We start from the raw sequence: 14,832 nt of genomic DNA, 5'->3' as shown, positions 1-14,832 counted from the left end.
TTCCCCAGCACACAAAATCATCATTAGCCCCAGACTACAATTTAGTTTCTCTAGGCATTCCCTCTCTTCCTACTGAGGACACACTGCAAGTGCATCAGTTTTACTACCAGTTAAAGTAGGTATTGCCAGTTTGTTGTTTTTTTGGTTTTGTTTTTTTTTGAGAGAGAGAGAGAGAGAGAGAGAGAGACTCCGCTGAAATGTAAAAACATCAAGACAACAGTTTGGGCAATATTTTAAAAGCATCTAGAGACAAGTCACTTTTGAAAATAATATTCTCTGGTCATCTTGAAAGTTGGTTTTCTGTTCTTTGTTTTTTAAAACCAAACCCTAAATTTGGACCCAAAGCTTAATGGCACTATCCTTTTGATATTATAAATATACCATGTGTGCTCTTTTAAAGGGTGTACTTTAATGTGCATTTGGATATCCTGAACATCATTTTTATACATTTATTTTTGTGTTTGACTTCCCTCCAATGTCTATACAAATCATTGATAGCCATTCAGAATTTTGTCTTGTGCATCTGGGTTGTGACATCTTAAAAGTTTACTTTATTTATTTGGACAGGATGGGTGTGGAATAAACTCAACTTACTTTCTTTTCTAGACATTCTGCAAATTTCAGCTGCTTCAAGAGCTTCTTCTGTTTGTTGCTGAAGCGATTGTCCTGCTCCGCACTTGTTCCCTATAAGAGAAAGATTTTAGTCACTATGCCATCAAACTTTGTTCCACAGCTAGTCTACCACTTGTCCCTGGACATATATTTGCATTAAAAACAATTTTGACAAACTGCATAGCAATTAAAAAATATTCAATTGTACCACCTGTACAGACACCTTCAAGAAGCATTCCACTTCACTAACCAATCGTCATATCCTACTGAAGATGGTAATCAGGTTTCACAACTCTGACACTTAAATCATATAATTCACCATGGTGCAGTACTTGCAAATCTAAAAGCATGCACAATGTTGTCAAATAATTTTGAGTTGCAGTATACAGCCTTCTCAAAGAGACCTGCTCAGCAGGAATCAGTTCAGTTTTTTCTGTCCAAGAGCAGAAAAAAGCAGAAGGAAAAAACTGGAGCATTTATGGTATAGACCAAAGGTGAACTCTTTTTAATACTGCTATTCACCCGTACCCTCATTATTTTTAATAACTTCAAGTGCTCATTTTCTTCTTGAAATCTGGTGTTAAAGACAGATTCGGTTTTAAATCAGATTTTCAGGGCTTGTCTGTACTTGAAGCACTACAGAGGCAGCTGCAGACACTGTAGCGCTACAAGTGTAGAAACTCACTATAAAAACAGGAGGGGTTCTCCTGCCAGTGTAGTTAAATCGACCTCCCAGAGATGCAGTAGCTAGGTCCAGGAGAAAAGATGTCTATGCTGAGGGTTAGGTTGGCTTACATCTGTCACTCAGGGTAGTGGACTTTTCATACACAGGTCAACTTAACTTTTGAATGTAGACCCAGCCTTAGAGCTAAAACCTCAGAAATGACATTATACACTGTAATCTTCTGTGATAATTTCAAACACTCAATCCTTTACTCAAGCTTTAGGTGAAATTTCTTTGAAATTTACCATCACCCTGCACAGTTCATTAATCTTGCATGTAATAAGATACAGCTTATAAAGAGGGGAATCTTACTTTGATGATTTAATCAATCATTTATAATGCTGTACATGTTCATGTATAGTGTAACTATAGTTCACTTCTTACAGTATAGTCAGAGATTGAGTCTAATCCTGGAAACAACATTTGCATAAATAGTTCCATTTACTTCATACACATGAAAGTATGAATTTGCAGGATTGGGTCCTAATATTGTATTTTTTTAAAAAACATGATGCAACAAAAGTTAATATAGCTCAGTCTGCCCAGACCAAAGGTTCTGCAATATTGTTCATTTGTTCAGTCTTGAATCACTAACTAGGTTTTCATATTCAAAGTTTATTTAACCAGCTACCATTGTAACTTATTCAAAAGAGAGGGATTTATACACGAACCTTTCCATACATTACAATATGGTAACTATTTATTTTAACATACTGGTCCAAGCATACAACTTGGGATGGAACTAGAGCGCAAGTATATGCAGCTTTTGCTGCATTAAGGTACTCCATCCACTTGATTTAAAGCCATTTAGAATTTAATCCAATCTCTCTAGTCACTCTTTGCTATGCAAACATAAATTGAATTCATCTGATTCTGAACTGCAAGCTCACCAGTCCTATACTGCATGACTGCTTCAACCTTAGTACCATCTCTCTAACTCCATGCCCAGAGACATGAAATAAGAATGTTGGCACTTTAAATCAAAAAAGTAAAAGCACATTTGTTTTTGCTTGCTTTCAGTTATTAAATTGGCACTGCAGACCATATTGTAAAATTGTGCATCTTTTACAAAAGCATCTTCAGATGTGTCGGCAAGATAAGATGCTATAAAATGAAGTCATTACTTACAGAGATGGGGCTATAACTCCTAATGTTCTCATCTGTAATTCTGAAGAGCAGAAATCCTAGGGGCTAGCATTCATTTTCAAGGATTAAGATACATCTGAATACAAGACTATCCACAGTGCTTCCATGTTTGATGTGTTCCCACTTCAGTCAAAACTGAATTTAGCGTATTTGTCATATCACCCAAATATTCAAGATTCTGCAGTCACATATAGAAATAAGATTCCCTGCCTCCTCTCCCCCCATAGGAGGCAGAAAAAAGCAGTTGGAATTTTGCTCAGCCCCGTAGCGGAGAAGTTTGTTCACAAGGCATGGTAAGCAGCATTGGTCACCAAGAGAGATTTGAAATTGAATGGTACAATCTGCATTTCAATGAAGAAGCCAATTTGTAAATTGTACACACTGCATTGAGAATATGTAACACCCTCAGTGTTACAAGCTCTGAGGAAGAAATTAAACTGCTAATCTGCTTTTATAATAATCCCAAAAACTAAAAATGTGTTTACAAAAAAAGTATTTTCACTGTAACTATTTGAGTACTCTCTGACAATAAAAATTGTGTGTGTACAAACACATCACTCGGAAAAACCTTGATTCATCAGACTTTGAACCAAACTCTGCAAAACCAGAAGACCAGGCATACCGATTCTCTCTGTGAAGCAGTAAATGCATAGGTTTCAGAGTAACAGGCGCGTTAGTCTGTATTCGCAAAAAGAAAAGGAGGACTTGTGGCACCTTAGAGACTAACCCATTTATTTGAGCATAAGCTTTCGTGAGCCACAGCTCACTTCATCGGATGCATACTTTCCACAGGGGGCTTTTATCAGGGGCAGGGCTGTCCAGCACAATCTCTAGCGCATAACCAAAACAAGAGGGTGCCTGGCCATGAGGAGACCCAGCAGGGCGCAGAGTGAGGTTCAGGAACCGGACTCCAGAGCGGCCACGGCGAGCAGCGTTCGGGTCCCGGCCCGGGCCCCTGGCGTGGGAGGGAGACTCCTCGTCCTCCCGCGGGACACCAGGCCCGGGCGGCCCACATGGCGCCGCGGGGCAGCAGGGCCTGGCGCACGGAAAGGCCCACCTCCTCCTGGCGGCGCAGGCCCTGGACTGGAGGTAGCGGCCTCACCGCGGCCTTTAGAGGAGTGTGCGCGTGCGGGGGGAGGGGGTAAGAGCCGCCCCCCCCCCGGGCATCCCACCCCCCCAGCCCCAGAGGAAAGAGCAGGCCCCTCCCTCCTCCAACCTACCCAACCCCAGAGACACCCCCCCCCTCCACCCCGCGCGATGACACCGTCCCCTCGCCCCCCCGGGTGGAACGAACCGCACCGACCACCTTCCGGCCGCCATTTTCTGCGCCGCGGCTCCTCACGGGAGCCTGCGCAGGGCGGGAGAGGAGGGAGGCAGGGCCGCGCTCGCAGGGGGACCCGGCGGCGGCAGCGCTCGCCGCGGTGCTTCCCAGCGGCCCGGCTCCCCGCGTTCGCCCGGCCGGGCCGCTCCACCGGCCCGCTTAGGGTAACACTTACGCGGAAGAAGCCCGCATCCATCTTGCCTCCTCCTGGCCGCAGAGCACTCCCTATCCCGGCGTGCACCGCGCCCGCAGGACCCCTTCCTCTCTCCCTCCCTCCCTCACGTTCACCGCGGGGAGGAGGAAAAGCGGCGAGATGAGAGACAGAGTCGCGCGACACAGAACGAAAGGGGCGGGTCCCAACGCGACCGCGAGCCCCCTAGCCGTCAGCCAATCAGCGGACGCGGCGAAGAGGGCGGGCCGCGCTCCGCCCTAAGCCAATCAGAAGGCACCGTGATGGAGGGGCGGGACTACGGGAGGAGGGTTCCAGGGTCTATCCGGCGGGCGCCGGCCAATGAGGAGGCTGACCATGGAGCGTGTGGGCTGTGGCGGCGCCAGAGGTGGAACCTGCCCTTCCAGCGCGGTAGCGAAGGGAAGATTGTAACGCGCGCGCAGACTGGGTCGCGGGTGGGGTGCTTGGGTTCAGGTGGTCATGTGATTCTGGAGTCGACTGCGCATGCGCCGAAGGGGGACTGACGTTGGGGCCGGTGGAGCTAGTGTCGCCTCATCCGCCCCTCCCCCAGCCCCTCTTTCCCGCGTCGCGTCTGCCTCCTACGACTCAGCGCTTCCTAGGAGCCCCCTCACGGGTGTAGGGCCTGCGTCCCCGCCCCCACCTTTAACAGGGCAGGGCCCTCCCCGGCTTCCTCTGGGACAGGTCCCCTCCTGCCCCGGCAAGGTCTTCCCCGCCCCCACCTTTAACAGGGCAGGGCCCTCCCCGGCTTCCTCTGGGACAGGTCCCCTCCTGCCCCGGCAAGGTCTTCCCCGCCCCCACCTTTAACAGGACAGGGCCCTCCCCGGCTTCCTCTGGGACAGGTCCCCTCCTGCCCCAGCAAGGTCTTCCCCGCCCCCACCTTTAACAGGGCAGGGCCCTCCCCGGCTTCCTCTGGGACAGGTCCCCTCCTGCCCCAGCAAGGTCTTCCCCGCCCCCACCTTTAACAGGGCAGGGCCCTCCCCGGCTTCCTCTGGGACAGGTCCCCTCCTGCCCCGGCAAGATCATAGAATATCAGGGTTGGAAGGGACCTCAGGAGGTCATCTAGTCCAACCCCCTGCTCAAAGCAGGACCAATCCCCATTTTTTGCCCCGATCCCTAAATGGCCCCCTCAAGGATTGAACTCACAACCCTGGGTTTAGCAGGCCAATGCTCAAACCACTGTCTTCCCCGCCCCCACCTTTAACAGGACAGGGCCCTCCCCCGCTTCCTCTGGGACAGGTCCCCTCCTGCCCCGGCAAGGTCTTCCTCGCCCCCACCTTTTAATAGGTCAGGGCCCTCCCTGGCTTCCTCTGGGACAGGTCCCCTCCTGCCCCAGCAAGGTCTTCCTCGCCCCCACCTTTAATAGGTCAGGGCCCTCCCTGGCTTCCTCTGGGACACACCTCCTGCCCCGGCAAGGTCTTCCCCGCCCCCACCTTTAACAGGGCAGGGCCCTCCCCGGCTTCCTCTGGGACAGGTCCCCTCCCTGCCCCGGCAAGGTCTTCCCCACCCCCACCTTTAACAGGACAGGTCCCCTCCTGCCCCAGCAAGGTCTTCCCCACTTACCCCCCCAACACACACACACAGGCCCTGTCGTCACTAGCCCCGAAAGCGCATCCTTTACCCCGGCCGACGCGCGGCGGGGGAGCCAGCCTGCTGTGACTCCGAGCAGAGACGAGGCACGGGGGTCTTTGCGGCTAGGGACCACTTACGCGGAAGGGGTCTAGTGCTGAACGCGCCTAGCTCCATGGGGAAAACAACCCACTCCACTACCCTGTTCCAGCTGGGAAAAATCACCCTTTTGTAGCGCAGGCAAAGCCTGAGTGGGACGGGAGTCTTCCTCCGTCCCCCGTATTTGCTCTTTTGCCTATCAGCCACTAAAGCAATGTCGCTCCACTTCCCCTCTGCTGTGCATCAGGAACTTAGTGATTGATTTAACATTTGCATAGTTGCCAGGCAATAGCGTTGTTAGCGGCCCAGTGGAGCTCACTGCTGAATTTGGTGAGCAGGCACTCCTTGACAACGCATATTCTTGCTCAGTCTGCACCACAGCCACAGCTTGGATTGTCTCCAAGACCCCAACGGTGCTGGTTGGCTGCATGAAGGCGTTGCCCAGTCCGGAATCTGTTAAGAAGGTCCCCCTGATGACATGGCAGGTTGAAGCCAGACGGGCAAGCAGTAGGGTCTGTGACAAGGAACTGTTTGGTGGTTGATGTTAAGCAGTAGTCTTCCCCCCACGTGGACTCCACTGTCACGTCCTGGCATAGCAGCCTCAACCATCTGTCGTTACAGCACTGTAAGTCAAGAGCCACTCAAGGATCAAACAGGATTGAGACTGTTTTCGGGCCTTATGTCTTTAGCAACTGTGACCTGCTGGAAATTACTTGCTCCCCAAACCCTTAAACTGGCTCGTCTGCAAAATGCTTCCAGCCTCTAGAGGAAGAGAGCATCTGAACATATGGTAGCCAGTTTTCCCATTGCTTCATTATTTGTACTGACAGAGAGCAATATTTTGAAAGCAAAATTATCTAATATATATGGGAGAGAATAGGTCAATGTCAAAAAGTTACCATAACAGTTACAATAGAAAATAATTTAAAACACAAATTTTGGAAGGGATAAAACCCCCTCATGCTTTCAGAAATAAACCAGTCTGATTGGGATTAGAAAGAAACTTTCTCGGTTGTTTATAACATAACATCTGACTGCATCAGCTTCCTGTGAAGGTGGTGGTAACGGCTACAGTCAAAGACAGGGTACTGGATTAAACAGATCTGTAGTCTGTGACAATTGCTATGTTCATATTGTTGTATATTTAAAAAGACTATTTAAAAATTACACTCCTGTCTAAATTGAGGGCAGGGGTTATGTTTTTCTTTTAGATAAAAGACTAAGTCTGTACATGGGTGCTGGAACCAGGGTTGCTGCCACACCCTTTGGCTTGATGTAGTAACAACCACTCAAATACATGGTTTCTGCCTTCAGCGCCCCCACAATAAAAATCATTTCACAATAAAAACGGAGTCTGTATATCTTTAAAGAGAACAAAACTGGAGTTTTTCAGTTGGATTTTGCTGTGCATTTGATGGCACTTAGCTGAAACAGACCAGGCGAGTGAGTGAGTGTGTGTGTAAAACCGCAACATTTGGCAGGGACTCAAGGGCAGGTGTGGGACTTCAGACACTATGAAAAAGAGGAGGGAAAAACTAGATTTCAAATTGACAGTCTCTTTTCCAGCATGTCATACATCCAGACTGGAGATACTATTCTGCTGGATCAGCTAACGTTTCTACAGCACTTTGATAATGTGAAGCAGCGGTAAGTAGCTTTGTAACTAGGCTTGAAAGGATTAGATTTTTATGAGTAAATGTCAATAAACGCCGATTTCGCTGTACACACACCAACCAATGAAAATATATTAGAAATAGAAATTTACAAATAGGCAAAGAAAGAAAAAGCTTTGTTTAAAGATATTTCTTTGCATATGTTTGTCATATGATGTTGACCATTTGTGTTTTAATGGTTATAAAGCTTTAACTTTTTGAACCTCAGCATCTTCTGTCATTAGTCAGGCTATCAACTGCCTTCCCATTGTCTAAACCCCTTTATAATTTCCCACAGCTGTGAAAATTTAAAATGGATGAAAGTTGAAAAAACACTTTAAAATAAACATTGAAATTATTCATAAAAATTATATATTAAAGAAATATATGTGCCAAGTTTATTTATAACCATGAATGGGGACAAATTTCTGCGATATTAGCAACTGTGGTAAAGCTGTGGAGTCCATCCCTTATTGTAGGGAAATACTACCTGTAATATAGGGTAGCTGCTTGCTATCATATAGAAGGATGACGCTAGGTGGCGCTACATACCCACTGCTAAAAAAAAAGGTCAATTGAACAATGCAAAAGGAACAAAAGCTGGCTTGCAGAAGCTTGCTTGCGAATTCATTTGGTGAGGTTGTAGCTGTATGGTTGTAGTTTTGGGTTTTTTAAGTATGTTTGCTTACTTATTTTCACTCTGGGACCAAAGAATTGCCAGGCTTGTTTCTGTACATAGCTTGCATGTCACGTTACAGCATTGGTGCCTAAGATGCTACTACACTGGCTAAAGCTTTCCATGCCTGTGAAGGGTTGTCTTGTCTGTAGTTATGTTTCAGTAAAGTATTTAAAATGAAGAATGTTATAGCTTCTGCCTAGGAGCGAGTAGTGAGGCCTTGTCTATCCTAAAGAGTTTGCAGCTTTAACTCCCTCTCGCCAGTGTAGATACAATTATCCCAGTATAAAAGTGTTTACTGGTATAGCTTATTCCAGTTTAGCAAACTGTAGCTAGACTAGGCTTTTACCAGCGTAGTAATGTTATTGAAAAAGAAACAAACAGTGTGATGGCAAAGTTTGTAGACGATACTAAATTACTCAAGATAGTTAAGTCCAAAGCAGACTGCGAAGAGTTACAAAATGATCTCACAAAACTGGGAGACTGCAACAAAATGGTAGATGAAATTCAAAGTAATGCGTAAACATTGGAAAACATAATCCAAACTATACATTCAAAATGATGGGGTCTAAATTAGCTGTTACTACTTAAGAAAAATATCTTTGAATCATTGTGGATCGTTCTCTGCAAAACATCTGCTCAAAGTGCAGCAGCCGTCAAAAAAAACGTTAGGAACCGTTCGGAAAGGGATAGATAAGACAGAACATATCCTAGTGCCACAAAATAAATCCATGGTACACTCACACCTTGAATACCACGTGTAATTCTGGTCACCCCATCTCAAAGAAAGATATATAAAAATTGGGAAAAGTACAGAGAAGAGCAACAAAAACGATGAGGGGAATGGAACAGCTTTTATGTGAGGAGAGATTAAAAAGCCTGGGACCGTTCATCTTGGAAAAGAGACGACTGAGGGGAGAGATGATCAAGGTCTATAAAATCATCAATGGTGCGGAGAAAGTGAATAAGGAAGTATTATTTACCCCTTCACATCTCACATGAACCAGGAGTCACTCAATGAAATTAATAGGCAGCAGGTTTAAAACAACATAAAGCAGTATTTCTGCACCCAGTGCACAGTTAACCTGTGGAACTTGTTGTCAGAGGATGTTCTGAAGGCCAAAAGTATGACTGGGTTCTAAAAGAGTTAGAAAAGTTGAATAGGTCCATCAATAGCTGTTAGCCAAGATGGTCAGGGATGCAATCCCAATGCTCTGGGTGTCCCTAAACCTCTGACTGCTAGAAGCTGGGGCTGGACAACAGAAGATGGATCACTCTAAGTGCCCTGTTCTGTTCACTCCCTCTGAAGCATCTGGTACCGGCCACTATCGGGAGACAGGATACCGGGCTAGATGGACAATTCACACCTGTCCAAGCTATCATTCCAGGCAGTCTGCAGACTCATCTCTCCATCATTTACACTCAGTTCACATTTTTGAGGTGGTGTTGGCAATGTAACAATTTACCTTTCCAAGTCCTGGCTGAGAGTAAAATATTCACCAGCTTTTGTTTGTAGAGCAATCAGCCTAATGTCTTTTCTGGTTGCATGTTTTAAACTGAAGCACCCAGGGGAGTCAGGTTGACTTGTGACAGTAGTGGAATTTTTGTGGTGGGGAGAATTACAAATGAGTTGCAGTCAGATTTAAATCATGGACAATTATTTTAAAAATCTCAGGCTTTGCATTTTTTAAAATTCCTTTTCAAAATTGGTTCTTTGATCAGTTTAATTAGTAACACCCCTTTGTAAATGACAAAGTGTTTGCCAGGCAGGGCTGGCCTTATAGTACCTAAAGAGCCACAAGTTGCCAAAACAGATCACTATCAGATGCATCCGATGAAGTGATCTGTAGCTCACAAAAGCTTATGCTCAAATAAATTGGTTAGTCTCTAAGGTGCCACAAGTCCTCCTTTTCTTTGTGCGAATACAGCCTAACACGGCTACTACTCTGAAACCTGTCAGATCAGAGTGTCCTCCTCTCCTATCTCTCTGCCAGAAGGAGAAGTCAAGCTGGACTGCCAGTTGCAAATTTTCTTAAGGCCCTCAGAAGAGTGGACCCCAAGTGGTCACTAGCTTTTTTTGTGCTTAAAGCCAGCTCTACACGCAAGTCTGTATTAACCCAAAACATTCTCTTTTAGTACAATGCCATGGGCATAAAAGAAATTAGACGAAGGTTTCTAACCATCAGAGGAGTGAAGTTTTGGAATAGCCTTCCGAGGGAAGTAGTGGGGGCAAAAGATCTATCTTGCTTTAAGATTAAACTCGATAAGTTTATGGAGGAGATGGTATGATGGGATAACATGGTTTTGGTAATTAAATATTCATGGTAAATAGGCCCAATGGCCTGTGATGGGTTTTTAGATGGGGTAAGATCCAAGTTACCCGGGAAAGAATTTTCTGTAGTATCTGGCTGATGAATCTTGCCCATATGCTCAGGGTTTAGCTGATCGCCATATTTGGGGTCGGGAAGGAATTTTCCTCCAGGGCAGATTGGAAGGCCCTGGAGGTTTTTCGCCTTCCTCTGTAGCATGGGGCACGGGTCACTTGCTGGAGGATTCTCTGCTCCTTGAGGTCTTCAAACTACAATTTGAGGACTTCAATAGCACAGATATAGGTGTGAGGTCTTTTTTAGGAGTGGTGGGTGAAATTCTGTGGCCTGCATTGTGCAGGAGGTCAGACTAGATGATCATAATGGTCCCTTCTGACCTAAATATCTGAATCTATGAATCTATGAATAATTTAAACCCACCGAACCGAGTGAATTCAGACTCGGACGTTAATACTGTATAGTCAGTTCACCCTCTGTTGTGCCTGGGTATTCCAGTGTGTGGCTTGTGCTACAGCAACCGAAATTAAGTTGAAGGATGGGGTCAACGATGTGCATCGCTTTTGCACAAGGGGCTTTTGCACAAGGTGAATTATTAGATCAATAGGCTACACTGCCTTCTGCTGAACCATTGCTGTCTACTCTGTTAGCTAATGTTTAGGGACGCTTTAACATGTAGATCATGGAAACAATAGGCCATAGAGAGTGTAACAATGCAGCTTCTGTGTGTGCACCCAGTGGGCCTGTGAAAAAATCCTTGGGAAATTTTTGTTGAATTACTGCACACCCACAACAGTCACTCATGCAAAACCAAATAGCTTGTGGTTGCTTTTAAAAATTATTTTTCTCAAAAAAAAAAGCCAAAGTCTGTAATCTACATTATGGATTGCAACATTTCAGTTGTTTTTTAAAGTCTATCTTTAAAGAAAAGCAGCCCCACGCACACAAAGTATCACTAGTTTTTCATTCTCTTCCTGTTTGAACCTCTTCTAATTTAAAAATAGAACTAATTTTTCTCCCCATCCCATCATTTGTAAAAAAAAAAAAATAAATAAGTGCTCCCAAACTGAGAACCCAGCATAAATATGGCTGCTGAGTTAAAATCCCTGAAGAGAGGGATTCATCTGGATTCAAACTCTGTCAAGTTGCTAGAACACATCAAAAAAATTTTTTAAAGCATATCACATTCATACCCTGTTTTATCTGAATCCACGTCTATGTATCTGATTGGGAATCAGAAAGGCCAGTGAAGTCTAAATACAGTTTTGTTACTTCACATGTTATTCCTCATGCTAAAAATATAAAAAGATACAAGCATAACAAATCCAAGAATGAAGTATAGTTGTAGCCTTTACATCCAGATCTTTCATTTTCTTCACTACTGATCACTGCAGGAGAGGAAAAGAAAGCCCACCAAACTGCTCACGACTCATCAAGGACACTGTAAATAAAGGAGTGTGCATCTTTTGACCCATCTAAAGGGCATTTTTGCCACTTGTTGCCACTTAACTTCTACAGAGAAAATAAGACTTTTCATGTTCCTGCTGATCACGTTGTTAGATCAGCCATACAAAGATGCTCAGCTTTTTATTTTTTCCTTCTAATAAAAGAAAAAACGTGGCCAGTTACCCACATAATCCTTGGTTTCAACTCCACGTGTAGTCACTATTCCAGTGCCAATCCTCCTCTGGTAAAGAGTCACAGGTCTATGTGAACAAAGTCTGGTTGTCAAGTCTCATTCTTCAAGGAGAGTGATCTCCCATAGGTAGGGCCAAGGTCCACAGTCATCTGTTCTGCATATGGATGTCCACAGGTATGATAGCTACTGTTGTGGGTCGGTTAGCATTGTTACTGTTCTGTCCAAAAGCAGGTGGGGTCTTGGCTTTGATGCTTGTGGGTTCCAGCTCTCGTTTTTCCCTCATGCGTCTGTAAAGAAAAATTAAAATTAAAATTTCCTCATCATTTCCTACTTGTCCAGGAATGGCCTTTACCATTCTAAGTACTGTCTGGGGAAAAATGGCAAGAATCATGGTGTGTTGAACATCAAGGTTGAAATCCTGGCCGCTCCCAAGTCATTGGGAATCCCTGCCATTTTAGTCAACGGAGCCAAGATTTCATCCCAAGATTTTAATTGAAACCCAGTGTTACTAATGGTTCATCAGTGTGGTGATGAGAGTTTAAGATTTACACCCTACTCCACTTCCTGCGACGAAAATGCCAGAATAAGCAGCTTTCTGTTGCCCCACTCTGCTAAACTCGGGCAATGAGTTCCAAAGAACAGGGTCCAACATCAAGAATCTTCTGCTGCCTGCTCCCAAGAGTTAATCCTTGAGGACAGGTTTCAGAGTAGCAGCCATGTTAGTCTGTATCCGCAAAAAGAAAAGGAGTACTTGTGGCACCTTAGAGACTAACAAATTTATTTGAGCAAAGCTTATACTCAGATAAATTTGTTAGTCTCTAAGGTGCTACAAGTACTCCTTTTCTCCTTGAGGACAGACAGTGAAGGCATTACAGCTGGCTAACTGCTCTGGGGGAAAGGGAAGAGGAGAACTGACCAGTACAGCAGGTTGAAAAAATGAGTAAATTGTTTTTTGAAAAATTTGCAAAGTTGTTACTGTTTTGCAGGGTATGAAATGGATTCCACCCCACCCCCAGTTTTTACAAGTTTATTTTATTGCTGAATGAAGAAATTTGAATACATGTCATAAAAAATTAAAGTCAAGTTTTTGCAAAGATTTTACTTTTTGAAAAAGGCCATTTTTCAAATACATTTTTTAGTTCCAAAAATTTAGGCCAGGACCCAGGTCATTTAGGGATTTATAGATAATTAGCCCCGAAAGCAAACAGGAAGCCCATCTGCCCTGTCTACCATGTGGGCATCTGTATCCTCCACTGAGACAAAAGGCAGCAGGCTTCTGTCACCAGAGGTACAAAAAGACAACTGAAGACACAAACTCCTTCAGGATTCATGAAGATGACCTGGTTCAATTAAGTTGCCTCATCTGGAAGAAGCAGGTAACCAGAGGGCAGCATATGCCAGAAAATGGTAGACAAAGCCTGGAGCTGGCATGCAAAAAGCCTCTGCCAGACTTGCATTCATTTACACTTTTTGTATCTTGGAAAGCAACAATGTAAAAACTGACAAATCCACTTGGACTCTCCTGCTTGGAGCAAAATGAAACTGACCTGATTTATTGTCAGTTTCAGTTTGCTGCTGTGCTACACAGAGCACATGGAGCAGGAAGGCCAGGAAGGGCCAGCAATCAGGATGAGAGGGAAAGGAAATGGAACTAGGAAGTAGGACGACGGGGAAGTTACATTTCTGTTTCTTGTAGAGTCTTTCATGAAAACTGCATCTAAAACAGTTTATACAGACTTAAATACAGCAGAATAGCAGAAGGAAAGAGAGAGACATCAAGAGGCATATGCAAAAGGAATTTAAAATGTTTTGTTCTGAAGTTTGAGATATCAGAAAGCGTGGCTGAGACATGAAGATACAGGAGGTGCAGAGGAGAAGGCAGAACAGCAAGGAAACCAGTGCTAGCGGAGTGGAAAGAACAGAAAAAGACAAGATCCTCAAGGTAGCAAGAGAGAATGGTTATGATGTCTGAAATTTCAAATGAACAATCAGGAATGTGTACTGTAGTTTTAGTCCTTGGAATTTTGGCAATTAAGTCCTTGAAATGGCCTGTGAGATAATACAGAGTAGACCTGAGAAATTCTAAGCACGTGGCAGTGATTTTGGTTTATCTTGTCTAACCTGAGCTACATAAAAGAAATTAGGAACAAAGCCATGTACCTGTTATACATTTTCAACATGAGCAGAACCGCTGTGAATATAATAATCACTCCAACTACGATGGCAGCTACGATTGCTCCGGAACCTACGAGTGAGGGGAAAAAAAGACTGAGTATATTTTGTTTAAATAGCTTGTATTGTATTGTTCCAACAAGACTTTGCCCGGTTAATTTAAGTTGCATGCTTAAAGAGAAAAAGATTTCCAAAACTTGTTTTCATTTTTATTTTTAATTCAGGAAAAATGGTGGTATGAGGTGCAAACTCTGCAGGCAAAGGCTTAACTCCAAACGTTGTGGCACTGAATTAGGGCTTAAGAACTAGAGAGTAAAACTGACTAGAAATAAAACAAACTGACTGGTCTGTTTTCCTCATCCTTGCTGAAGGAAATAAAATACGTAAACAAACCCATTGAGAGACAGTCTGGTCCAGTGTGTGGGGATTCAGGAGACCTGTGGCTCTGCCCAACCAGTTATATGACCTTGGGCAAGTCACTTCCCTTCTCTGTGCCTCTGTGTTCCCTTCCACCCTCTCTTTCATTTGTAAACTTTTTCGGGCAGGAACTCTACCTTAGGTCTGGTCTATGCTGGGGGGGGAGGGGAGAGGAGGAGAATCGATTTAAGTTACTCAACTTCAGCTACGTGAATAATGTAGCGGAAGTCAACGTACTTAGATCTACTTACCGCAGTGTCTTCACTGCAGTAGGTCGACTGCTGCCGCTCCCCC

The 14,832-nt window shown here is 44.6% G+C and overlaps 2 protein-coding genes across 12 annotated transcripts in view; both read right to left on the bottom strand.

Moving 5' to 3' along the window:
• The window catches only part of SRRM1 (serine and arginine repetitive matrix 1), a 27,519-nt gene extending 23,388 nt beyond the window's left edge, over positions 1 to 4,131 (bottom strand). For 7 of the 11 annotated variants that reach the window (XM_073317381.1, XM_073317382.2, XM_073317383.2 and 4 more), the window contains exons 1-2: positions 3,979 to 4,131; positions 595 to 684 (exon numbers count right to left, since the gene is read on the bottom strand). In XM_073317381.1, the coding sequence (XP_073173482.1) occupies positions 595 to 684; positions 3,979 to 3,999 (111 nt within the window). In that variant the 5' untranslated portion in view covers positions 4,000 to 4,131. The remainder of the gene's footprint in view (positions 1 to 594; positions 685 to 3,978) is intronic. The other 4 variants (XM_073317391.1, XM_073317392.1, XM_073317389.2 and 1 more) reach the window with 3 other exon arrangements.
• A 7,426-nt stretch (positions 4,132 to 11,557) lies between these two features.
• LOC140900304 (calcipressin-3) overlaps positions 11,558 to 14,832 on the bottom strand; it is an 81,545-nt gene continuing 78,270 nt past the window's right edge. Inside the window, exons 8-9 of the mRNA XM_073317407.2 lie at positions 14,110 to 14,194; positions 11,558 to 12,236 (exon numbers count right to left, since the gene is read on the bottom strand). Coding sequence (XP_073173508.1) covers positions 12,095 to 12,236; positions 14,110 to 14,194 — 227 coding nt within the window. The 3' untranslated portion in view covers positions 11,558 to 12,094. The remainder of the gene's footprint in view (positions 12,237 to 14,109; positions 14,195 to 14,832) is intronic.

The sequence above is a fragment of the Lepidochelys kempii genome, chromosome 19 (genome assembly GCF_965140285.1).
Source record: "Lepidochelys kempii isolate rLepKem1 chromosome 19, rLepKem1.hap1, whole genome shotgun sequence".
In the NCBI taxonomy this organism is placed as follows: Eukaryota; Metazoa; Chordata; order Testudines; family Cheloniidae; genus Lepidochelys; species Lepidochelys kempii.
This window is presented reverse-complemented; position numbering and strand designations above follow the sequence as displayed.